This window comes from Gopherus evgoodei, chromosome 21, assembly GCF_007399415.2.
Source record: "Gopherus evgoodei ecotype Sinaloan lineage chromosome 21, rGopEvg1_v1.p, whole genome shotgun sequence".
NCBI lineage: Eukaryota > Metazoa > Chordata > Testudines > Testudinidae > Gopherus > Gopherus evgoodei.
In genome coordinates this window covers 11,507,889-11,533,681 of record NC_044342.1, presented here as the reverse complement: position 1 = coordinate 11,533,681, position 25,793 = coordinate 11,507,889, and the positions used below count along the sequence as shown (strand labels likewise).

General features: G+C 52.6%; 2 protein-coding genes and 1 non-coding gene across 5 annotated transcripts; 2 read left to right on the top strand and 1 right to left on the bottom strand.

The window, feature by feature from the left end:
• The first annotated feature begins 622 nt into the window (after positions 1-622).
• Positions 623-4,965, top strand: LOC115638221 (ribonuclease-like). Of its 3 annotated transcripts, XM_030539801.1 has the most exons (3): positions 641-703; positions 834-916; positions 4,212-4,965. In XM_030539801.1, the coding sequence occupies exon 3, from the start codon at positions 4,218-4,220 to the stop codon at positions 4,665-4,667; it is 450 nt and encodes a 149-aa protein (XP_030395661.1). In that variant the 5' UTR covers positions 641-703; positions 834-916; positions 4,212-4,217; the 3' UTR covers positions 4,668-4,965. The 3 variants fall into 3 exon arrangements, with proteins under 3 accessions (XP_030395660.1, XP_030395661.1, XP_030395659.1); XM_030539800.1 differs by lacking the exon at positions 834-916 and having other exon boundaries at positions 623-703; XM_030539799.1 differs by lacking the exons at positions 641-703; positions 834-916 and adding an exon at positions 3,310-3,421.
• A 7,519-nt stretch (positions 4,966-12,484) lies between these two features.
• Positions 12,485-12,955, top strand: LOC115638061 (ribonuclease-like). The gene has a single exon (XM_030539653.1). It carries the CDS (start codon positions 12,485-12,487, stop codon positions 12,953-12,955), a length of 471 nt encoding a protein of 156 aa, XP_030395513.1.
• Positions 12,956-24,760: 11,805 nt separating this feature from the next.
• Positions 24,761-24,832, bottom strand: TRNAP-UGG. The gene has a single exon. It is a non-coding gene; the product is annotated as a tRNA-Pro (tRNA).
• Between the last annotated feature and the right edge of the window lie 961 nt (positions 24,833-25,793).

Sequence of the window (25,793 nt, the reverse complement as noted above, 5' to 3'; positions counted from 1 at the left end):
CATCACCTGTGAGAAAAGCTGGTATTATTTTCTGGACAGCCTGTATCTCAGGAACCCCTGGGTCAAATGACCTTAAATTTGGATTAGTAACCCTAAGGGGTGCACTTTGGCAGAGGGTGAGAGGGGACGCAGTAGGGGGCATTCCACCCTTGGTATCAGAGCTGCCTCAGATGCCCCATCATGGTGCTGGGGGGAAGAGAGCAGGATGGGAGACTCAGGAAGGGGTGCTGAGCCCTCTTCTGTGCCGCTGTTTGTGCATTTTTCTACCAAGCACCCAGCCACTCCTGCTCATTAACTCTCTCTGGCAATGTGGGTTAATTCTGCTGCCCAGGCTGCATCCCAGAATTGGGGAAATCTGTCTCCTGTGGTGCCATGCGGATGTGACATCTTGACCCAGTGCTACTCACTGGACCCCCTGAACCCCGGAGGGCGCTGGGATGGGGCCCTTTGTGCACAGTGAGGGGCAGGTCATTGTGATAAGTGCGAGCAGAGTATGTCCCAACCACCCTGCCATTGGTCAGGGTAAAGCTTCCCCTTTTGATGGGGCGTCGCCGCTTCTTGTGGGCACGGATTATGAAATACTTAACATCAGATATTTCTTTACCACCGGTTCCCTCTTCTATTGACTTCCATGCAGCTGGGGGAGGCCAGCTCTGCAGACAGCTGGACAGATTCTCTGGGGGAAACAGAGGCACCAGGACAAGTGAGTGGGAGCGCATGGGAGAAGGGGCTAGGTATAATCTAGGCAGGGTTATTCCCCAGTTTAGCTGGTAGAGAGGAACATTAGAAAACACACCAAAGAGAAGTTCAGACAAGGCTCTTCTCTCCCATAGGCTCTAAAGCTTTGTGCAAAGAAGGTGGATGTCGCTTTACGGGGGGAAACTAAGGCAAACAAAACTGAAGCCACCTACAAGAGGTCAGTGATGGAGCCAGGACTCAAATCCAGGGCTCGTGAATCCCAGCCAGGGTCCCCCATTCCCTTGTTTAAGGCTACTTGGCTCTTAGATGGTGCCCACTAGCTGCAAAGACCTAAGAGCCGGGACCATCAGAGCTGGGACAATTCTCTCACAACTGCTGCCATGGGTCTCTCTCAGAGCAACTCGGACGTGGGCACTCCAGCCGAAAAGACCGGCTCCACAGGCCTCAGGACGGACGGGAAAGTTTCAATTGCTATTGATGTCTCCTGGTGCAAAGTTGGGGTTGTTTTGCCAAGGAAGACCCAAAATACAGAACCCCCAGAAGCAACAGCTTTTAAAAAATATCCTCCTGCTTCCACACTGCTTTTTTCCCCACTCGCTGCTAGAGGGGAAAGCTCGGGCAATAGTCACGTAAAACAGACTGTTGTGCTCAGTTAGCACCAGGGGCCGAGATCTAGTTCCCAGTCTTATGATTAGGGACCTACCAAATTCACGGTCTATTTCAGTCAATCTGATGCTCATGGGATTTTAAAAATCATAAATTTCATTATTTTGGATATTTAAATCTGAAATTTCATGGCAGTGTAACTGGGAGTCTTGACCCAAAAGAGGGTTGTGGGGGGCTCACAAGGTTATTGTATGGGGAGCGCAGAATTGCCACCCTTACTTCTGCACTGCTGCTGGCGGCAGCGCTGCCTTCAGAGCTGGGCAACTGGAGAGCAATGGCTGCTGGCCAAGAGCCCAGCTCTGAAGGCAGTGCAAAGTAAGGGTGGCAATACTGGGACCCCCCACACACACAAGAACCTTGCTATAAATTTGGTAGGGCCCCACTTATGAGTCTACAGTGCAATGTAAGGCTGTGCCTCAACTGGGCTCAAGCCAACCCCCCCACCCCTTGCATCTACACTGCAACTGCGCTAATCGAGGGCTCAGACCCAGGACCCTGCAGGGCTGGTAGGCCAGATTCCCTCTAATTTTTTACATCCACATGCAGAATGAATTTTGTTATGTGCACCGATATGGATGTGATGTGCGGCGGGGGTGAGGCTGAAGGTTTTGGAGTGTGGGGAGGGCTCAGGACAGGGGCAGAGGGGTGGGGTGCGGGGGGGTGAGGGCTCCAGCTGGGGGTGGGGGCTCTGGGGTCAGGCCAGGGATGAGGAGTTCAGGGTGTGGAAGGGGGCTCAGGGCTGGGGCAGAAGTTTGGGGTGCAGGGGGGGTGAGAGTTCCAACTGGGAGTGCAGGCTCTGGGGTGAAGCCAGGGATGAAGATTTTAGGGTGTAGGATGCCCCGGGGCTGGGATCAGAGGACTTCCCCCAGTCCTCTCCCTGCCGGCAGCAGAGCCGGGGGCCGGGGAGAGATGCCTCCCTTGCCGGCAGCAGGGCCGGGGCCCGGGGAGAGATGCCTCCCCCACCGGCAGCAGGACCGGGGCCTGGGGAGAGATGCCTCCCCCCGCCAGCAGCAGGACCGGGGCCCAGGGAGAGATGCGTCCCCCCACCAGCAGCAGGGCCGGGGCCCGGGGAGAGATGCCTCCCCCAATGGCAGCAGGACCTGGGCCCGAGGAGAGATGCATCCCCCCACTGGCAGCAGGGCCGGGGCCCGGGGAGAGATGCCTCCCCCGCCGGCAGCAAGACCAGGGCCCGAGAAGAGATGTGTCCCCCTGCCGGCAGCAGGGCCGGGGTCTGGGGAGAGATGCGTCCCCCTGCCGGCAGCAGGGCCGGGGTCTGGGGAGAGATGCGTCCCCCCACCGGCAGCAGGGCCGGGGCCCGGGGAGAGATGCCTCCCCTGCCGGCAGCAGGACCAGGGCCCGAGGAGAGATGCATCCCCCCGCCGGCAGCAGGGCCGAGGTCTGGGGAGAGATGCGTCCCCCCGCCAGCAGCAGGACTGGGGTCTGGGGAGAGATGCCTCACCCGCCGGCAGCAGGGCCGGGGCTTGGGGAGTGTTATATCCTTGGGGGCAACCGGTTTAGGACGAAATCACTTAAGGCCAGAGAGCAGACAGCTAACAAAACTACCAGTTATTTACAGACCACAGAGCTCGCCTAACCGTCCAAAGCTGGCTGGGCTATCCCCTAAAAATCTAACTCAGTTGCCATAGAAACAAAAACCATGACAACCAAATACACAACAGGGAGAGATGCCTCCCCCCACCGGCAGCAGGGCCGGGGCCAGGGCCGAGGCGCCTCTCCTCCCCAGCAGCAGGAGAGTGGCATATGGCAGCCCTGCACGCCCCAACTTGCTCCGCTCCCCTTCCCAGTCCCCACCCACCTCCAAGCTCTCTCCTCTCCAGGCCCCTGTGGCTACACGCCTGCGTGGCCCTTGGCCATGCAGCTTAGAGGGAACATAGCTGGAGGATCCGAGCTCAAGCGAAGCTGGGACCCAGGGGCCAAGCCCTATCGCTTTGCAGTAGAGATGCAGCCCTGCTCGACTCCGGTCCTGGGAGTCAGCCAGAAGTATCTCACAGTTCCACAGGACAAATTCCTTAGTCCTCTCACGGCCACGGCTCAGGTCAGCATGGACCTGCTCTCTGACCACATGCACTGTCAGAGAGCTGCCTGGGTTGGCAGCGGGGAGCAAAGCCAGCAAGCCTTTTGCAAAGCCAGCTGCTTCCTGCTCACAGGCAGGGTGGGCAGGAAAGTTTTCCCATGAGCCCTAGGGCTATAGCAGCCATATTGTGGGGTACTAGGGGGTCTGCAGGCTGCAGTGTGGATGCCAGATCCCCAAGTTTGAGCCTGGGTTAGAAAACCCCTTGGGTTAAAATATCACACGGATGCCCAAGCTCAGGGTTCCCAACACAGCTTGGCTGAGTGGAGTCCCACTAACCCTGGGCTTACCCTGCAGTGTAGACGTACCCTTAGGAGCAGGGGAAATTTGGCAGCACAATCACTGGGATTGCCAAACGTTCAAAGAGCTCTAAACCCCACCTACCTGGGCAGAGCACCTGGACATTTAGCATGGCACATCGGTGTCTAGGGCATTGCCAGGGTCACTCGGGCAAGGGGATCCCCTCCAAAACGCTCTGCTTTACATGAATGACTAATAGACGGGCTCAAAAATGGCTGGGGCACGGCTGGGGCGAAGAGAAACTTGCCGGGGTGGGGGTGGGGGACAAAGCTAGGGCGATGTAAATGCTGTATGCTACGTGACAGAGCGACACTGGCACCCTCTACTGGCCGAAGCCTTCAGCGAGGATAAGCCCTGAAATCGCTACAGCGGGGGTGAGTCGCCCACAGGGGGTCCGTGCTGTGCTGGTCTCACGTTCCCATCTCATACCCACCTCCCCCTTTCTCCCCTCCAGCCAGCAATGAAGACAAGACTGGGTCCAGGCCTCCTGCTGCTGATTTTCCTCTTGCCGGCCTGCCTGACTGCGGCCGGGAGAGAGACGCCGTACGAGAAGTTCCAAAGGCAGCATGTCGACACCTCTGGGAGCTGGGAGCCCGACCCCAACCGCTACTGCAATCTCATGATGCCGCGGAGGAACATGACGGTGTCCTTCTGCAAAGATCTCAACAGCTTCGTCCACGGGGCGCTGGCAATGATAACCGCTGTCTGCGGCTCAGGGGGGACATGGCATCACGAGGACTTTTACTACAGCAACTCTCCCTTCCAGGTCACTGACTGCCAGACAACGGGAGCGTCTCGCTGGCCCCGCTGCATTTACAGGGGAGACATCTGCAGTAAGAGAATTTGTGTTGCCTGCAAAAATGGGCAGCCTGTGCATTTTGCCCAGCCATCGGTGTGCGGTGGCCCATGAGCCGTGAGGCAGACATACAGCCCTGCAGCTCTTCCTGGGCTTTGGCAATGCTGGCAGCCTTGGGCGCCCATAGCTGCCGGACACCATCCCCATCCTCCTCCCCAACAGAGTATTTGGGCACCTCATTGGGGACAGCAACAAAGACTGTTCCTTTTTCTATGGCAAATTATAACTGCCCCCTCCCCTGCCTGAATTGGCTGCTGACCCCTAGTGCCATTATGCAGTATAGGCGCCCCTTCCCCACCCCCACCTTCTGCTGTTTCCTAGTGCTCATTATACAGTATAGCCGCCCCTTCCCCGCCCCCACCCTCTGCTGTCCCCTAGTGCCCATTATACAGTATAACCGCCCCTTCCCCACCCCGAACCTCTGCTGCCCGTAGTGCCCATTATACAGTATAGCCACCCCATCCCCACCCCCACCCTCTGCTGCCCCCTAGTGCCCATTGTACAGTATAGCCACCCCTTCCCCACCCCCACCCCCATCCCCATCCTCTGCTGCCTCTTAGTGCCCATTATACAGTATAGCCACCCCTTCCCCACCCCCACCCTCTGCTGCCCCTAGTGCCCATTATACAGTACAGCCACCCTGTCCCCACCCCCGCCCTCTGCTGTCCTCTAGTGCCCATTATACAATATAGCCACCCCTTCCCTACCCCCACCCTCTACTGTCCCGTAGTGCCTCTTATACAGAATAGCCGCCCCGTCCCCACCCCCAACTCTCTGTTGCCCCCTAGTGCCCATTATACAGTATGGGCACCTTTTCCCCATCCTTTATCCATGGAGGGGGAGGCGGAGAAGGGTCAAAGTGCAGAGGAGATGTTACCAGGCTGAGCCCTGGATGCTGTTTTCTCTTGCTTCTTCCTGGAGTAAAATACTTTTTGCAAATGCAGAATGGCTAGGGAGATGTTTGTGGGGGATTTGCTATAGGCAAGACAACACTCCCTGTTTCCACTGCTTCAGTAGCAGCAGACAAATATGGCGGGCAATGGGACATGGTGCTCCTCTAAGGGGCACCAGCTGCCATCCGGCCCCAGGTTAACTACTAGCTGGCTCAGGGGGTGGGCAATGGAACATGGAGCGGGCAATGGAACATGGGGCCTTTCTTCACCGAGTGGGGGGGGGTGCTGGTTTCAAACAATTTTCCTTTCCCGTGTGACGCCAGGTGGGAGACAGCACGTGGGAAAATCTCCCAACACGGTGCAAATCCCCTTGGGTTTGATGTTTCATATAAAATATGCCCGCTACACAGGGACAAACCAAAGCACCAGGGCCCAGGCAGAGCTGCAGCATGTGGAGACACCATCAGCCCTGGTAGAGGGATGGCAAAGCTGGGAAATTCATGGCAAGCTGCCAAACGGCCCATGAAAGATATGAACACCAGACCCCCCACTTCACAAGCCCAGGGCAGGAACCCCTGGGCTACAGGATTGTGTTGTCTTCAGGGGTGGCTTTAGGCACCAGCATGCCAAGCGCGTTCCCGGGGCGGCAAGCCACGGGGGGCACTCTGCCAGTCGCTGCGAGGGCGGCAGGCAGGTTGCCTTTGACGGCTTGCCTGCGGAAGGTCTGCTAGTCCCGCGGCTTTTGGTGCATCTCGCGCGGGCAGGCCACTGAATCTGCGGGACCGGGGACCACCCGCAGGCAAGCCGCCGAAGACAGCCTGTCTGCCGTGCTTGGGGCTGCAAAATACCTAGACCCACCCCTGGCTGTCTTCCTTAAACCCCCTCCACCCCCGCATCTAGTCCATCTTCCCACTGGGGTTCTGGGGAGGCTCCCGGCCATGCTTGGTGGGACTGCTCCAGACGGAGGGCTCTGAAAATAGGATCCTGTAGCAGCCAGCTCCCCACACACACTAGCCTCCCAGTCCAGATGTGTCAATCCCCAGATGGGTTTGGGGCGGGTGAGACAAGGAATTCATGGCCCGGGCCCCCAAAGCACGGGGCTCCTGGCAGGATTTTAACCCACGATGGTGGAGGTCATCACCCGGCCAGCCAGCCCCCGGGAAGTGCTCCCACGTCCCCCCCAAAGGAGGTATCTCTCTCGTTCCTCTCTTAGGGGAGTGGCCCTCCCGGCCCAGCACAGGCACAGTTGGGCTCTGCCGGCGGCGGGTTCAGCACCGCGGTTACAGTGGCTCCAGTGGAGCCAGGGCGCCAGGCCCACAAAGGGTTAACCCAGCCCGGGCCACTGCCCAGCAACGTCAAGTCACCAATTTCCTAGAGCCAGCTGAAACACTCAGCAGCCTGCGGAGCGCAATGCGCAGGTGCAGCAGGGACAGCCTGTTGCAGGGTGTGCTGGGAGTTGTAGTTTACATGCCGCTGTGTTCCGCAGGGGCCCTGAGAACCTGCGCTGCCAGCTGCACTACTAGTCCCAGAATGCCCCGCGCCACGCTACGAGCCACCCCCCGCTGAAGTAGTCTGGGCGGACCAAAAAGTAACCCGCAAACAGGAAAGGGTCTGGTGCGGGGTGGGGGTCCTGGCGCTCATCGTGCTGCGCGCCCCCTCCCCCGTTCTCCTGGGGCAGCCCCCCAGCGGCTGTGATGGCCGGGGCCCCTGGGCACTGTCTCGACCCTGCACCCTGCACTTTGGGGTGGGGGGTGGTTGTGCTGTCTGGGAGCAGGGGGGGCAGTGACAGTGGGTCTGGTCAGTGCTGGCTGCAGCGCACCTGGCCAATGGCAATGCCCGGAAACTGCCTCCCTGCACTCCGGGGAGGGGGGGGGGGTGCAGCCGGGTTTTGGGCCCACCAATATGTTTGGTGCCAGGCCCACAAATAGTTAAGCTGGCCCTGTGCAGGTTAAAACAATCAGAGCTCACGGCTGTTTCTAACCAGGGTTTGAACCCGTGACCACACGTGGTAAACAACATGCCTAGCCCAGGACATGGGAGCTCCCTGTGCTTGGCTAGATGGTTCTGTCTCAACCCACTTGTGGCCTCTCCTGGTGCCAGAGGTGTTTCCTGTACCAAGCAGCCACAACTTTGTAATGGAGATAGGCTGATGGTCTTTGTTCTCAGCTGTTTGACTTTACGTTTAGCCAGATCCAAACACACTTTGCTTGCTCACGCCCAGTTTACCAACAGATCCACATCATCCTCTAGCAGTGACCACCCACCCCCTTCATTAGTTACCATCCCCCGGCTTTGCTGCAAACAATCTGTTTTTTCCAGTCCATTGATACAAACAGTCAATAGCCCAGGAGATCCACATGGTCAATAGGAGGCCCAACCCGGCAGGAGCCAAGGACCCGAACCCGGACACAGTGTGGCCCCTGGAGCTGGGTGTCATCACCTGCCACAATGGGGGCCCTGATCTGGTCGGGGTCTGGGCAGCAACCGGCACAATGGTGCCCTGATCTTGGTCAGGATCTGTGCAGCTGTGACCTCTAGCACCCCCGCATGCCACCTGGCAGAAGTCCCTCTGTTCTGTAACTCCTCTGAGGCCCAACAAACTCACTGCCCGTAACAGGGTACTGTCACAGTATTTCCCCGCAAGGCGTATGTCATAGCATTCTTTCTCAGATCTGAACCTTAAGAGTTCAGAAAATGAGATACTAGCATGAATTTCCCTAAGCTTAATTACCACCTTAGATTTGATAGGCTGCCACCACCCAAAAATATAGTGTTTTGGGGCACTCTGACCTCCCCAACCTTCCCTGGGGACCCCAAGAACCCAGATCTCTTGGGTTCTTAAAACAAGGAGAAATAAACCATTCCCCCACCTTCCCCCTCTCAGAACTTCCCCCCCTGGGCTATCCTGAGATATTGATCTAACCTCTTAAATCACCATACAGAGAAGCATCTCCCTTCCCTTCCACAAAGAGGCAAACAGATTCAAGGAAAACAGAGAGAGATTTTATCTCTCCCGCTCCCGTCTCCCCACCTGTCCTAGTGAGTTATCCCAATCCCCTGGGATAAAACAAGGGAAACAGAGAAAAAACAATCAATCAGGTTCTCTAAAAAGAAATCTTTTAATAAAAGAAAGGAAAAAGTAAAGAATTATTTCTGTAACTTCAAGATGTCAATATACAGGGTCCTATAGCTTACAGATGCCAGAAAGAGACTTTCCCCCCAGTACCAATACAAATCAAAATAATCCCAGCAACTACACATATAAAAGTTAACCAGCCGGATCCACAAATGCAAATAGTGTAAAACAATTAAAAAGCTTAAACCACCTGGTTTTTACCTTCTATTTGAAAAGAAACTTAGAGAGCCTGTAATGTCTGGTCTCTCTCAGACCCTCCGAGAGCAGAACAAAGAACAAAGAACTCACACCCAAACTTCCCTCCACCCGAATTTAAAAGTATCTTGTCTTCTGATTGGTCTTCTGGTCAGGTGTCCAGTTTCCTGCTTGTAACCCTTTACAGGTGGAAGAGACATTAACCCTTAACACTCTGTTTATGACAGCATAACAAAGGAAAGCTGGTGACAGACTGCTCAGTTACACCATGGCCTGACGTAGGCACGGACGGTGCACAGAGTTATGTGTCTGTGCCGCACAGATGGTCCTCACCTGTGTTTCAGGAACAGATTTGATCTACGAGTTCATCCTGACACAGGAATGTGGCTTTACCACTCTGCCTGAGGCCAGAGACTTGAGATTTACATGCGTCTGAGTCAACAGAAAAAGTCAGCTGAGAGCCAGGTGAGGGAGCCAGGAGTGTGTCGACTGATTGGAGAACAGTCAGCAGGCAGAGACCTTTACCTAGGGGTGCCTGTCTAAGAGCAACTGGACTATAAGACGAAGGGGAGACATCTCCTTTGTACCCATCACTCCAAGGGGCTGGCTTTGTTCATACAGTGGATCCCCTGCCAAGCGGGAGGGTGATCCTGAAAAGTTGCTTTGGGTCAGTGTCACCTGCTGGGGGAGGGGCAATCCAGAGTGCTGAAGACTCATGTCCCTTTTTACCTGCCTCTGCCTGGGACACCCACAGAGAACAGCCGCTTCGCGTCTATGCATTAAGCAGTCCTGAGCCAAAGTTTCAGGTTCAGGAGCCTGCCTGCAGTGCCACAGACGTCCGCTGGTCCCCCCCAGCCTTGGTTAACTCTTCCCAGCCCTGATTTTCCCCAGATGTATGTTCTGCACCGTTCTTCTGGGCAGCTCAGATATTGAAGATTCGTTCCACACCACCCCCCCAGGAGGGTCAAACCAAGTCTGTTCTTTTAACTGGAGCAGGGCCGGCGCAACGCATTAGGCAACCTAGGCGGTTGTCTAGGCCACTGACATTTGTGGGGCGGCAACCACATGGTCGTCAGCCATATTTTGGGGGCGGGACCTGCCGGTGCTCCTGAACTGGAGTTATCAAATGATTCACATTAAACACAGCGCTGGATGGGTTCAGATTAAAGATAAAGCAAGTTATTTTACAGACTCAGTGAGAGCTTTCAAGTGAGTTCGAGCATTGGGCATGAAAGTCAGGAAAGACAAGAGAAATAAAGATAAAACACTTCCCTGCAGCAAAAACTTAACAAGCTAGACGTGGCTGAAGGGAAAATCCTTCCCACATGGTCCCAGCAACCTGGCGAACCAGATTCTCTGGTCAGGATCAATTCCCAAAGCCAAAAAGCTGGTCCCTTTGGCTTCTTAAGGGACTGAGAGATCATCTGGGATGTTTTTGCCCCCTTTAATAGTCCAGTCACCCTCTGAAATGCAGTTTCTGGAGGGTTACCCCAGTAAAGGTCATTTCCACTGTGAGAACGGAGACACGGGGGCTCATGGGGACAGAGCCCCCGTTCCTTGGCAAAGACAGGCTATTTGACAGGTGAGGGCCTATCAAGTTTGCTTACTCCTGACCAGAGTCATTGGCTTGTGCTTTGTCTTTGTGAACCTGGTTTAGCCTGCCCCCAGGCTCGCCTGGCAAACACGTTGCAGTCATAACCTCAGCTCATATTCATAACTCTGGTCATGCATTCCATGCACACTCTCCACATACATATTACCCATCAGGCTGTCATTAAATGCTACCTCGCATGGCATCCTGGGCATGGAGATTATTACAATAAGTGCAGGGTATGAACACAGGGACTCAGGGTCACACTGAGGTGCTTAACCACGAGTTGTCGCTGGCTGAAAGCAAGTTGAGTCACTAGGAAGTGAGGTTATACTTGTGCGTGATCTCTGACCATTTTCTGTCTCTATTCTCTTTGCTTTGTGGCACTTGAAGCTCTGTTCTTTAGTTCTAAATGTAACTGGTTTTGTTACAAATTCATCTCCCTGCCCCTAACTGTCACAGTATTTCTCTGCAAGGTGCAGCAAAGGAAAGCCAGTGACACACTGCTCAGTAACACCATGGCATGACGTAGGCACAGAGGGTGCATAACAAGGTATGTGCTACACAGATAGTCCTCACGCGTGTTTCGGGGACAAACTTGATCTACAAGTTCAACCTCATTACAGGAATGTGGCTTTACCACTCTGACTAAGGCTGGAGACTTAGGAAGTTATGTGCATCTGAGTCAACAGGAAAAGCCAGCTGAGGGCCAGGTGAGGGAGGCAGGAGTGTGTCGGCTGATTGGAGAACAGTCACTGGGGCAGAGACCTTTACCTGTGTATGCACAGTTGGACTATAAGGAGAAGGGGAGAGATCGCCTTTCTGGCCACCACGTCGAGACATAGCACCTGGGTCTCTCTGTAGCTTTGCACAACAGGTCTCTAGCCACGTGGGAGAAGGACACCAAGAAGTCACATTAGGTAAGACAGGGAGCTTCGCTGTGGATTGTGGCTGGCTGAGGGCTGTTGAGTCACTGGGGATGGAGGTTGTACGTATGTTTTCTCTGTGACCATTTTAGCCTCTGGTCTCTCTGCTTCATGGCACAGAAAGCTCTTTTGTTTAGTCAGGACTGGACCCTGGTTGGTTATAAATGCACTTCAGTGCTGTGATATTGACGAGAGGGCAGAGTTACCAGCAGAGGCGCCAGGCTGGCCATGTCCTGGCTCTTTGGAGATGCTGGCCTGGGTGATTTCTCGATCTGTCTGGGCTGCCTGCTGCAGAAAGACGCTTCTGAAGATCTGGGGAACTGAAGAGCCCCAAGGGTTACCTGCAAGGCAAGGCCAGGGTGTGCCAGGACCAGAGGAGTGTGCCAAGCCAGCTGGCTGATGGGAGAGGCAGGGAGCAGACTCATTTTAGCAGCTGCAAATCTCTCTCACTTTGAGGCAGGGTGGTGATGGGGTTACTTACAGCTCCAAACACCTGAAGAAACATCACAGCAGCACCAGCACAACAGGGCCCTTGTCTCGGTCCGGGTCTGTGCAGCACCTGGCACAACGGGAGCCCTGATCTCTGGTTCTGGGCAGCGTTTGGCACAATGGGGACCCTGATCTCAGTCGGGGTCTGTGCAGCACCTGGCACAATGGGGACCCTGATCTCATTCAGGGTCTGTGCAGCACCTGGCACAATGGGGACCCTGATCTTGGTCGGAATCTGTGCAGCACCTGGCACAACGGGGACCCTGATCTCCAACAGGGTCTGGGCAGCGCATGGCACAGAAGGAGCCCTGATCTCTGGTTCTGGGCAGCGTTTGGCACAATGGGCACCCTGATCTCAGTTGGGGTCTGTGCAGCACCTGGCACAACGGGGACCCTGATCTCCGACAGGGTCTGGGCAGCGCATGGCACAGTGGGAGCCCTGATCTCTGGTTCTGGGCAGCGTTTGGCACAACGGGGACCCTGATCTCAGTCAGAGTCTGTGCAGCACCTGGGACAACGGGGCCCTGATCTGGGCAGTGCCCAGGAGGTTCCATGGAGGAGGCAGATCCTCACCCCACGTTGTATCTATCTATCTCCCGCCTCTCTCCCCACAGCAGGTTGATCCAGTGACAGACTTGGCCATGACCCTGAGGGGAGTCTTCCCCGCACTCCTGCTGCCCCTCGTCCTGCTGGTCACTGGTATGGCCCTGGCCCGAGGGGAGTCGCGCTATGAGAAGTTCCTGAGGCAACATGTGGACGCCTCTGACCCCAGCCCTCCAGATGCCCGGCGATACTGCAACCTCCTGATGCGGCGCCGGGACATGGCCACTGCCCACAAGTGCAAACACGTCAACACCTTCATCCATAGCAGTGCTGACCAGATCGAGCCCGTCTGCAGGGACGGCGGGGAGCCGGCTGAAGGAGACCTGCGCCTCAGCGAAGACCCCTTCCCCCTCACTGTCTGTGAGCTCCAAGGAGGATCTGATCCGCCTGACTGTGACTACAGTGGGTCCAGTAGCACCAGCAGAATTGTCATTGCCTGCGTCGATGGGGAACCAGTCCACTTTGAGACACAGGTTGAGAGCCAGGCAGGGGAGGGGGATGAGCCATGATCCCTCTTGCTCCCACCAGGTCCTGCATCCAAACCCAGACCTTACCAGGATCAACTCCAAGTCCTCCTTCGATCCAGCCTCCGACTCTCTTTAGACCAACCCCTGAATCCTCCTTCAATTCAATCTTCGACGCTCCTCAGATCAACTCCCAAATAATCCTTTGATCCAACCTCTGACCCTACTCAGATCAACCCCCAAATCCCCATCAGATCAACACTCAAATCCTCCTCAGATCCAACCTCCAACCTTCCTTAGGTGCCAGCTCTCTGGACAGGCCTGTCACTTTGTTCTGTGTTTGTGCAGTGCCAAGCACACTACAACTGCAATATGGATTATAAACCACACCCAAGGAGTTTTATGGACAGTCCTTCCATACTGGGGTTTGACTCCAGTTTTATCATTAGCCCAGACCACTGGCTCAGGTAGGGGTGGGGGTTTCCAAATGGGATCTGAATGCCCATCTCCTATTAACTTCCCAGAAGAGCTGTCTCTTTCCAGTCTCTGGTCTGAATGAGAATTAGACGTGGAAAATTCTCAGTGACAGCCAAGCAGTCACATCCATGCTCAGGTTTGAGGAACACGGCCTGCTGTTCAGAAGCACCAAACAATCAGAACTTCTGCTGACCCAACAGGAACCTATGAAGCCTAGCAGCTCTGGAAAATGATGTTTAAGAAGATTTTTCACTAGGCTTCCTCGAGGATTTGAATCCAGGAGTCCCAATATACCAGTGAACCCACAAGAATTGAAACTTTAGGAAATGGTTCTCAGCCCTGAATTTTTTGTCCCAGTCTCCCTAGTTCCAGTTCTTGGCCTCACCTCCATTTCCAGTAGCCAAACGGTGCCATTGCTTGAATAAAGTCATTATTCATTACAGATCCCCTTGAAGACCTATTCAGAAATCAACCCTACTGGTGCTTGATCTGCAAGGAGGCCTTGTCTCTTTGGGCTCTGCCACGGTGGTTGTAACTCAGAGCCCCCTGAGATGTGGCCATGAGGGTTTTGGGTGAACACACCCTGAACTCTCCCATCCTCCTCCCCAGTGGTCAACGAGTTACATCAGTGTTGCCAATTTAATAGTTTTACAATCCCCACCCTGTACATTTGAACACCCAGTTGTATTTCAGTCCCTGGGGAAAACACTGCTTTGGGCTGAATCCTGATTCTAAGAGGTGAAAACTCAATGCACAGAGTTTACCTAAAGTTTGTGGACAGGAGACTATGGTTAATTGCTGCTAGTAGGTGTCATTCAGCCATGCCTAGAGCACAGTAGGTACTTAACAACTCAGGTGTGGAGCTTCACAGCCAGCTGACAGTCCTTTGGTATGTCTACACTAATCCGCAGGGCCGCCCAGGGTGGGGGGCAAGTGGGGCAATTTATCCCAGGCTCCGAGCCCTGCAGGGGCCCCCATGAGAGTTTTTCGGGGCCCCTGGAGTGGAGTCCTTCCGTTCTTCCGCTCCGCCCCAGGCCCCTCGCCACCGAAGACCCCATGCTTCCTGAATCCTCTGGGTGTCCCTGCTAATCCCAGGTGCTGATTCAGGTTTGAGTCACGCTGCCCCTTTCTGTCCACACACAAATCAGCTGCAAAGCTAAAAGATTTTCTGTACTGGACTTGTTTAACTGTTTCTTTGCTATCCCGATCGCAGGACCGATTCGCGTTCCACGTGGATGGAGTACAGTATTGCTTTACCCGCGTAGCCCAGAGTTTTCACAGTTCCCCCACGTTAGCCCACCAGGCCATGACTAGCACCCTAGATACCTTGACCCTCTCTGATGGGCTATGGAACCCCGGAGGGAAAATGGTTACACCACAGACAACTCGAAAGAGCAGGGTCTGTCGCAGAGGGAACACTGTGCTAATTTGTTTCGAAGCTTCTATCTTTCAGCCTCTGAACCAGAACTTCAGGAGAACTGGTACCAGCTGAAGAGTTATAAAAATACCATGCTTATAGCGTCGTGACAAAGTCTGTGTTCTGTGTTGCATGTTCTATGTTGTCTCATGTTCTGTGTTCTGTGTTTCATGTTTTATGTTTGTCTTGTAGACCCCGCCCTCTCCTTACCCCTCCGTCTCCTGCCAAATTGTCAGTCACATACCTATCCCCATGGTGGTCACCTCCATCCAAAAGCCTGGGATAACTACTCCCTTTACCAATTTTTTACCTTCCCACCAAATGTTGTGATTTTCATCTAAATGTTGTACATGAGAAGGACTGTTTGACGCTCATTGTTACATCCTCCGGTCAATATTTGGATATGTATTTCTGTTACTGCGGACATGCTACGTGTAATGAGAATCCGGAATTGTTCCAGCAGTTGAAGCACTGGCATGGATGAGTGGAAGCCCGCTGTCCCCCTTTGGATGGTCACCACAATTTGAGGTGACCAAGGGGCAGGAAATGTTATGTAAAGCCTCCACTCAAATGCGACTGTAAGATCTGTAACTTGTATCGAGTTCTGCAACCTTTCTGCAGACTTTGTAAATTCAGTGATTGTTAGCATAGCCTTTAAAGTTTTGTAACCTTTGCAAGCTCTGTAACCTTTTCAAGTTACCACTTGTATGAACTTCCAAGCTTTGTAATGTCCCATCTCTCAGAGAGAGTGTGAACGAAGGACTGTGAACAAGGGAGTGTGTGTGGGGGGGGGGGGGGGACTGGGCAGAGAGGAACTGCAAGGAGAGAGGAGCGAGGAGCCAGGTGTATCTGATACAATCTGCCCTGAGAAGGCAGTCATGAAGTGCTGTAAAGTAAAGAAGAACCTGGTATGTATGAAAGGAACTGGTCTGGGAATGCTTCTCAGTGATGGACACAGAAAGGAAACTCAGTGTACGTGACAGGAGCCGCCCAGTTCCAAAATAAGAGGAAGAAGGCATGCACACAAGCCCCTGCTTCTTCACCCTCTCAGCAGCCTGGATTCGTGACCGCAGACAGACACCCCAGATCTACCAAGCTTCGGCTTCTCGGCCTCCATGCTGTCTCCAGTAACTCTCCACCTGTGTAAGTGTGTGGGTGCATGAGGGTATGCATGCAGTGAACGCATGTGCGTGTATGAATAAGCCCCATCTCTTTTCTATCTGACCCAACAGCGGCACTGTAATAAAGCTAATACAGTGTGACCCTGGGTTGTTTTTTGGGGAATTCAGGTAACACTTAACAACTCAGGTGTGGAGTTTCACAGCCAGCTGACAGTCCTTTGGCAGGTCTACACTAATCCCGGGCGCTGATTCAGGTTTGAGTCATGCTGCCCCCTTTCTGTCCACACACAAATCAGTTGGCATGACCAGGCGATGACTTTCAGCTTTCACAGACGAAAAACAATGCTCCTTAGCCAAGAGCAAGCCTGGGCGTTCCCCTCTCAGGACGACAGCTGAGCTTCACTGCTGGCAGGGTAGGGAAGATGAAGCGAGACGAGCTGGGCCAGGGGACAAGAGGCAAGGCCTGAACTGATCGTGTGTTTTGTCAAAGCCTCTTTTTAAAAAAACCCAAAAAGGGGACACATGGGCAGCATACTTCACCCTGCTCATTGTTGTGTCCCCGAATTAGTCAAACCAATTTTGGTCTATTCATTTCTAGTTCCACATCTTCTGTGTTCCACCACGCATGATTTCAGCAATCCTCAAATATATCCGTGGGGCCTTTTTGCTTGGATGAATCCAGCTTCTTCGCGTGGGTCTCTTGCACTTGTTACAGCATTCAGCATCATTAATGCCTTGGCCTGTTTTTCATGGTGGTTGTAACGTCTCACGCACTTTCCCAGACTCTTTACATTTGAACTCTCAACAGGGGTACACTTTGTATGCCCTGTGATCACAACAGAGGTCAAAGAGACATGACTGTGGAGTGATGCATCAGGGACTGTGTAGATTTACAGGGGTAGTCAACTATGTTTTGTCAAGATCCAGCTTGCTTGGTCAAGGTCTAGTCAAGGTCCAGACTCCAGAGAAAATAATACAACAATAACAATAATAATAATAAATACATAAAAAGATTTTGGGGTTTGTTCAAAAGCATCTGGCAGGCTGGATCTGGCCTGTGACATGCCTGTTGAGTACCCCTAGTGTAGGTGGCTTAGCCAGCTGGCTTGTTGGCCAGGGAATGATGCCACTTTGGGTGTTAAGAGAGTCAGGGTCCCAATCCTGGCTCAGGCCTGTTTTGCAAGGAGGCTACGTTTGGGAAGAGGAGCAGACCTGCTTGGGCCACAACAGTTGTTAAGACGGGATAAAGAGCTCTGGAAAGGTTGAGGGTAGGTTAGAAAGTTCTGCTTTAATTGGTGATGAGACTGAGTGCCTAACGCTCTACAGTTGGCTTGAAAACAACTGTCTAAATCAGTCACCCCCCCTTCTCTTTACACCAAAGTGTCTGAAACCCCTGGCACAGGAGGCAATTGGCAGAAGTGGGATTTGAACCCACACTTCTAAAGGCACAGCCAGCTGGACCCTCCCACCCCCAGCTCTGGTCCAGTCCTGCCCCCAGCTCTGTCCCTAGCTCCTAGCCCAACACTTGGCCCCGTCCCCAGCATAAGCCCAGCTCCACTCCTGCCGCCACCCCCAGCCTTGGCCCCTGGCTGCAGCCCTACTTCCCACCCCAGAATCACTCCTAGCTGAGGCCCCAGCCTCGGTCCCCTTATCACTGCCCCCGCCCCCTGAGCCATCGCAGAGTGGGAGCTGCAGACAAAGGTACGATGGGCACAACCCCCAAAAGTTTGGGGCCCGCTGTTCTAGCACATCCTCTCTCATTTGTCTCCTTTCACATCCCAGCCTTTTCCACTTCCCTTCATACACATCTCTCCCATCCTGTGCCTTGTCTCGGAGCCCTTTCTGCTGGTAGTTACAGATTATTCCTGCATGAAAAATAACACTATTAAGTCTTTAATAAAAAGCCTGCACTAGCCCGAGGGAGGTTGGCTGGGGCTCTGATTACACAGAAGTAACCATCCTAACATCAAGTATTGAGTCCAGCCCAGTATCAAAGGCGAATGTACAATAAAACGATTAACTGTGTCTAAAGAAACAGGAATACAAAGTCACTCTAAGGCCACAGGTGGCTCAACACCAGGACAGTGTTGCTCAATTTGCCATTTATGAAACAAAATCCCTTGGAAGAACATTTGAAAAGAAGCCAGCCCTGGACGGAGGCAGGGAAACTCTCCACAGCCTTAGTACAGTGCAGAAGCCATCCTGATGGAGCCGAGCCACATGCTGTGGGTAACCAGAGATGGGACAGAGCCGTTTGACACATTGAGGCTGAGCTGTCAGCCTGAGCAACATCCTCTGGCAGGGAGTTCCGTGGGCTGATGCCAACAGCAAAGACACCCAGGAGAGGTGGAGCCTGCAGGGCGGAGGAAGCTATAAAAGAGCCAAAGATGTCAGAGTGCAGAGTGACACAACCCTGCTCAGAGACAACACAATGCCTGCTGTCAGGGGCTAGTGGCCTGAGACTCACGGTGAGTGTGAGAGGTGTGGGGTCCACTCCCAGATGAGCCCAGCAGTGCTAGTTTTGCAAATTGCCTTTAGGCAGTAGCTAGATCTGGAACAAGGTGCAAACAGGGTGGGTGAGCACAATTGTGAAGGTGGGATAAAGAGATCTAGAGAGAGCCCAGCTCCTCTGGGCCTGGCAGTTCAGAGACCCAGTACCCCTGGGCCTGGCAGTTCAGAGCCCCAGCACTTCTGGGCCTGGCACATCAGTTATAAAAGGAAAAAAAAAATGGTTTGAGCTCCTGCACCTCTTTCATTACAAATTAAGCACTGGTGAAATCCCTCCCAAGAAGGGTACGTGGCAGCACACAACCAGCTGTAGAGGTGAACTGTTCTCTGGTTGATGGCCCAGCTTCTAGCTCTGTTACGGATTCAAATCCTGCCTGGCTTAGATTTGACATGCTGGTTTGATGTCCTCTTGTTCTTGTGTTAAAAATGGAAGGTCTCAATCGATCTCCTGTCTTTCATGTCACATCCCCTTTCAATTGTCTTGCTTTACAGTCCTAGCTTTTTTTTATCCTATCCCTACAGACATCTCAGCAGCACTGTTGCCTTCTCTCTGAGCCCTCTCTGGCAGTAGGTAGAGACTATTCCTTAGTGACAAATAACACTGTCAGCTTTTTAATGACAATCTGGCACTAACCAGAGGTTGCATGATCAGGGCTTTCCTGTCTCCGGGAACCAAACCTGAACCCAGGCGATTGGGTGGATCAAGGTATTTGCAGGCTAAATAGTTCACTGTTATTCTCAGCAGAAGACAGCCTGCCTAAACAGGTCTGCCGGCCTTCTCTTCTGACGCTAACACAGTCTTTGCCAACAATTACGACTTACTACTCAGTGCTTCCCAGGCAAGCCTATTCCATCCCCGAGGTAAAAGCAGTCCAGAGAAAACATATCAGAAACAACAGAAGACCCAAGACATGTGCTAATAACCTCACGGACGTCACCCCAGGTGTCTCCAACTTTTCCTCTAGTGACTCCTTCAAACGCCCCAAAGGGGTCTCTTTTGTGCTGACAAGTTCAGAGCAGCCTCAGCGCAGAAGTAGCCCACTCATGAAAAGTCTAGTCAGTCCTTTGTACAGTTCAGGAATCTTCGATCGGGAGTTTCCAGGAGCAGGTCGCTAGTAGACAATGGGTCTCTCTCTCCAGGGCATAGCTTCAAAAGGCTGCAGAGAATGTGCATTTCCTTCTCGCAGGTGCTTTTTTTGGAAATCCACTTTGCACTCATTGTCTTCTGAAGCCCTTTCAAGTTCCTAGTGCAATCCACAGATTGCACTAGTCAGTCGCCAGGAGGAGTTACATGCAATTCCACCAGCAGACATGCACAATTTCATTTGCAATACTCTGGACCCCGAAGGGATTAAACTAAATTCAGTAACTGTCTTAGTCCTGTAGGGTTTGGCTGGCATATTAAGAACATAAGAATGGCCATATTGGGTCAGACCAAAGGTCCATCCAGCCCAGTACCCTGTCTACTGACAGTGGTCAATGCCAGGTGCCCCAGAGAGAGTGAATCTAACAGGTAAGGATCAAGTGATCTCTCTCCTGCCATCCATCTCTACCCTCTGACAAACAGAGGTTAGGAACACCATTCCTTACCCATCCTGGCTAATAGCCATTAATGGACTTAACCTCCATGAATGTATCTAGTTTTCCTTTAAACCTTGTTCTAGTCCTGGTCTTCACAACCTCCTCAGGCAAGGAGTTCCAAAGGTTGACTATGTGCTGTGAGAAGAAGAACTTCCTTTTATTTGTTTTAAACCTGTTGCCCATTAATTTCCTTTGGTGGCCCCTAGTTCTTACATTATGGGAACAAGTACATAACTTTTTCTTATTCACTTTCTCCACACCACTCATGATTTTATAGACCTCTGTCATATCCCCCCTTAGTCTCCTCTTTTCCAAGCTGAAAAGTTCTAGCGTCTTTAATCTCTCCTCATATGGGACCTATTCCAAACCCCAATCATTTTAGTTGCCCTTCTCTGAACCTTTTCTAATGCCAGTATATCTTTTTTGAGATGAGGAGACCACATCTGTATGCAGATATCAAGATGTGGGCGTACCAGGGATTTATATAAGGGCAATAAGATATTCTACGTCTTATTCTCTATCCCTTTTTTAATGATTCCTAACATCCTGTTTGCTTTTCTGACCGCCACTACACACTGCATGGACGTCTTTAGAGAACTACCCATGATGACTCCAAGATCTCTTTCTTGATTAGTTGTAGCTAAATTAGCTCCCATCATATTGTATGTATAGTTGGAGTTATTTTTTCCAATGTGCATAACTTTACATTTATCCACATTAAATTTCATTTGCCATTTTGTTTCCCAATCACTTAGTTTTGTGAGATCTTTTTGAAGTTCTTCACAGTCTGCTTTGGTCTTAACTATCTTGAGCAGTTTAGTATCATCTGCAAACTTTGCCACCTAACTGGCACAAAACCTTTCATTTATCACAAGCTGGTTCTGTTCCCAGAGATTCTAGGCCCCACACTTGGGGATTCCAACCAACCAAAGGAATTTAGTTTTGAAATAAATCAAAATCTTTGATTGAAATGATAATGGAAGAAAATGAAAATGAAGGAAAGAAAATATGATAATGTAAACTATAGAGAGGAAAGGGATGGATTGCAACCTGTAATACAAGGTAACTAACAGAGTGATACGATCTGTTGATTACACAAAAGTAACCGTCTGAACACTGAGTATCAATTCTAGCCTAGTAACAAAGGTTAATGTTAATAAAATTATTACCTAGGGCTAAAGAAACAAATCATACAGCCAGTGTAAGGCAGGAGGTCACCCTGCTGACAGGAGGATCTGGTTCAATTAGCACTTGTGAAATAATCTTGCTTTGAAGAATGACTGGAAAGAAGCCAGCCCTGGACGGAGGCAGGGAAACCTTCCACTGCCTGAGTACAGCTCAAGTCCCATCCTGACAGAGCTGAGCAGGACCCTGTGGGTAACTAGAGACAGGAATACGCCATTTGGCAGCCTGGGGCTGAGGTGTCAGCCTGAATAACAGCTAGTGGCTGGGAGTTCCATGGGCTAATGCCAACAGCAAAGACACCCAGGAGAGGTGGAGCCTGACAGGGCGGATGCAGCTATTAAAGGTGCCTGAGGGCAAACTGAGCCATCCTGGCTTAGAGAAGGTGCAGGGGCGTTGGTATGTGGCTTGTTGGTCTAGTGATATGAGTCTTGCTTTTGGCAGAAGAAGTCCTGGGTTCAGACCCTGGATGAGAGAGACAGTGGGTGGGCACAGTTCAGAAGATGGAGGAAAGAGAATGATGGAGGCCCAGAACTAAGGCCTGCTGGAGTGGCTATGGATGGGTTAGAAAGCTCTACTGTGTTGGTGACTATATGGGGTGCCTAACTCCCTTAGGCTCTTTTGAAAACAGGTGTGAATGTTCTTCTTTCCAGCTGTTTTGTAAAGTTAATTTGCAAAGTCAAAATCTCTGGGCTTGTCCAGGATTTGAATGCAGGACCCCAGCACCCAACATGAGAATCATACTCCTAGACCAACTAGCCGGATAGGGAAAGAATGAATAGGGGCTTCTCTGAGCTCCCACTCTACTCAGGCATCTTTGCCTCTTTAATAACTGCCTCTGCTCTGCAGGCTCTGCCTCTCATGGGCATCTCTGGCATTGGCATCAGTCCATGGAACTCCCTGACCCAGGATGTTACTGAGTCTGTCAAAAGGCCCCTTCTCATCTCTAGGACCCACACCTGTCTGCTTGGCTTTTTCAGAGTGGTGCATCATCTGTGGAGGGTTTCCATGCTTCCATCCAGGGGTTGCTTCTTGCTAGTCTCTCTGCAGGGTGAGGTTGTTCCATAAATGGCAAATTGAACAACATTTGCCTGTCATGGGGGCAACCTGCGGACTTACCCTGGCTCCGTTTGAACCTTTACACATAATTAACCATTTTATCATCCATTAACCTTTGATACTGCGCTGGAATTGAGATGCCTACGGTTGCTTTTGTGTAATCAACAGATCGTATGGCTCCTTTAGTTACCTTAATTTATACCACGGAGTCACCATCTTCCTTCTTTGTAGTTCACATCATCGTGTTTGTTTTCATTCAGTTTCAGTTTCTTCCCGTAACATTTGAAGTAAACAGTTTTCATCTATTTCAAAGGTAAGTTCCTTTGCTTGGAGGATCCTGGTGAAGGGACTGGCTCCTCCGGGGGGAGAATGAACCAGGCACAGAAATTAACCGCTAGCCCCAGCTCCAGCCTTTGTGCTTGTTTGTCGGCTGAGCCACGAGTCAATGATTCCATCAGCCAGACTGGGGTTTCTCCCCAGTTGGTGATTTGGAAAAATTGGGTTTGGTTTTCATTTGCCGTGTTCATTGTGAATGTTAAAATTCCCAGGGATTCACCAGTTTAAAGGACCCCTTTTGCCCCTGGAGGCAGGGAAGGGGAATACGAACCCACGGCCTGTGACAGCTCTAACAACATCCAGCCATGTGCTGGACCAAGCTAATGGAATTGTGACAACCATCATTGACCCTAGTTTATATCCTTTGGGGGCCTCTGTATGAACAATGGAATAGGGTGCGTGTGATTGTACGTGGGCGTGGCTACCATGAAAACACAACAGTGTCACAGCTGCGCAACCGCAGCGCTGCAGTGTAGACACACCTGTTGGTGTCACTAAGCATAACCCTACGTAACTCGGGAGGGTGGAAGGCCACAAGAGTATGGAACCTTCCTGGTTTTAGGCCTCAGCAGACAAGAGTCCCTCCATGTTTGAACTTTAATCGACCTAAAAGGCCAGGTGTAACAGCCGTTATCAGTTGCAACAGTTCTAACTGGTCTAAAGCAGAAATAATGAGGCCTGTGCACCTTTAGCAGAAGGACAAGATAACTTGCAGAAGGAAAACTTACTAACGAGCTGCCGCGGCCAAGATTACTTAATACACCTGCACTTACGTAATTGCTACAGGGGGAGGAAGGAGGAGGAGGGAGGGGAAATGGGGGATTGCTAGTCAGTGAGAAAAGTTCTCATGGATATAAAGGAACAGACTGCTTGTTTTAGGTGTGCTTGATCTGAGTCAATCTCCCTGCACCGCTTTGAGATCTCAAATAAACTTGGTTTGCTTCTCCACCCTGGTGTGTTTATTGGCGCGGCACACCAGGCGACGGACCCCCCCGCTGTTGCTTGGCCTCATGCAGTTATCTGCCGGCAACACACCTACAGGGCCGGTGCAAGGAAGTTTCGCGCCCTAGGCGAAACTTCCACCCTGCACCGCCTCCCCAGCTAACCCCCCCCCGCCACGGCAGCTAACTCAGCCACCCACCCGGGGAGCCCCCCCACCACGAGAGCTAACCCCTCTCCTCCCCCTCCCCCCAGCAGCTAACCCTGCCTGGGAAGAATAGCCCCCTTCTCCCGCCCCCCGCAGCTAACCCTGCCTGGGTAGCCTGCCCCAGCTCACCTCGGCTCTGCCTCCTCCACTGAGCACACCGGTGCGACTCTAATTCTCCTCCCCGCCCAGGCTTGCAGTGCTGATTGGAGGAGACTTAGAGCTGGGCTGTGTGCTCAGCGGAGGTGAGCTGGGGCGGGGAGCTGTTCCCCTGTGCGCCCCCACCCCCATTACTATGAGCAGCCCTCCCCGCACGCCCCCCCACCCAGCTCAACTCCACCTCCTCGCCTGAGGGGACTTTTAGGCACCTCCAACCACTAGGCGCCCTAGGCGGCCGCCTACTTTGCCTAAATGGTTGCACCGGCCCTGCACACCTATGTTACCCAGAGTGGTTCTCCCAGCAGCATGATTAACCATCTCCCCAAGAAGCGGCTGCTAGGTTGAGGTGCATCTACACTGCAGTGCTGCAGCTGCACAGCTGTGATGACCCAACACTGTCTCCACAGGCACATGGGTCGGCTTAACCAGGCTACTCAGAGATGTGGATCTTTCACACCCCTGTGCGATGTAGTTAAACAATTTTCTGGTGCCATCCAGGCCTCTGCAGGGAGGGCACCTGACGTCGGTCTGCTCAGGCAGACTCTGTGTGCTGAGGATAACGCAGTGAAGGCAGAGAACTGCTGGATCTGGAGATCCCCAGGGCCCCTCAGAGCCATAGAGGGATTTTACAGACTAGTGTGTACAGAGGACGGATTTCAAGGTTCAGAGTCATTTTCAAAGGAGCCTATGGGAGTTAGGCACCCACTATAGTCACAAACACAGCAGGGCTTTCTAACCCACCCCCAGGCTGCCCAGCACCACTCAGTTATAGGCCCCAGTGCAGCTCATTAGCCCACCTACCCCTGGCTGCCCCTCGCCCCAGCTCTATCTGCTTTCCTAAGGTCATTTGCAAAAGGACAAACACTGGGCTCATCCGGGATTTGAACCCGGGACCTCTCGCACCCAAAGCGAGAATCATACCCCTAGACCAACGAGCCAGATGAAAAGGTTTGTTGTGGTTTCCTCTCTGAGCTGAGATGTGTAATTTTGCCCTCCAGCATCTCTGCTTCTTCAATAGCTGCCTTCCTTTGCCCAGCAGGCTCCACCCCTCATGGGAGTCTCCAGGGTTAGCATTAGCCCACACAACTCCTAGCCATTGGATGTTACTCAAGCTGATACCTTAGCCTCAGGCCATCAAAAGGCTTGTTCTTGTCTCTAGTTACCCACAGGGTTCTGCTCGGGATGGTGCGCCAGCTGTACTAAGGCTGTGGTGGATTTCCCTGCCTCCATCCAGGGCTGGCTTCTTGCCAATCATTCTTCCAAGCAAGATTGTTCCATAAATGCTGAATTACACCATGTTCCCCTGTCGCTGGGGTGACCTGCGGACTCCCAACGGCTGTGGGATTTGTACCCTCAGCCTCAGTTAATCATTTTATCACCCACTGGCCTTTGAGCCTGGGCTGGACTTGGTACCCGCTGGTCACCCGGTGATTTGTGTGTGATCAGATTGGAGGGCTCCGTCAGTCGCCTTTGACCCCGGCTAGTCCGTCATTTTCCTCTGCACGCTTCCCAGCACCTACTTCCATTCCTTCCTTTCCTTTTCCTCCTGTACCGTTTTAATTGACGAGTTTTCATTTCCGCCAACAGCCAACCCCGTGGGTTTATCAGGGGCATATCAGCCATCAGCTGCCTGGCTCCACCTCCAAGGCCCTTCCCGGCCAACCTGTCTCCTCTCACTCCCTGTCACTGGCCACCTTCCTCTGCTGGCCCCCTTTTCAAACAGGCCCCTTCCTGCTTCCTCCCGCACCTCCTCTCCCACCAGGGCTGCGCTCCCTGGGCACAGCGACAAAACCGTCTCTTCGCCCTCCTTCGGATACCGCTTCACAACTCACCTTTGCCGGAGGCCCCCAAAAATCAGCACAGCAGTTTGACTGCTGAGGCCAACGCCCGTCTTGGGTA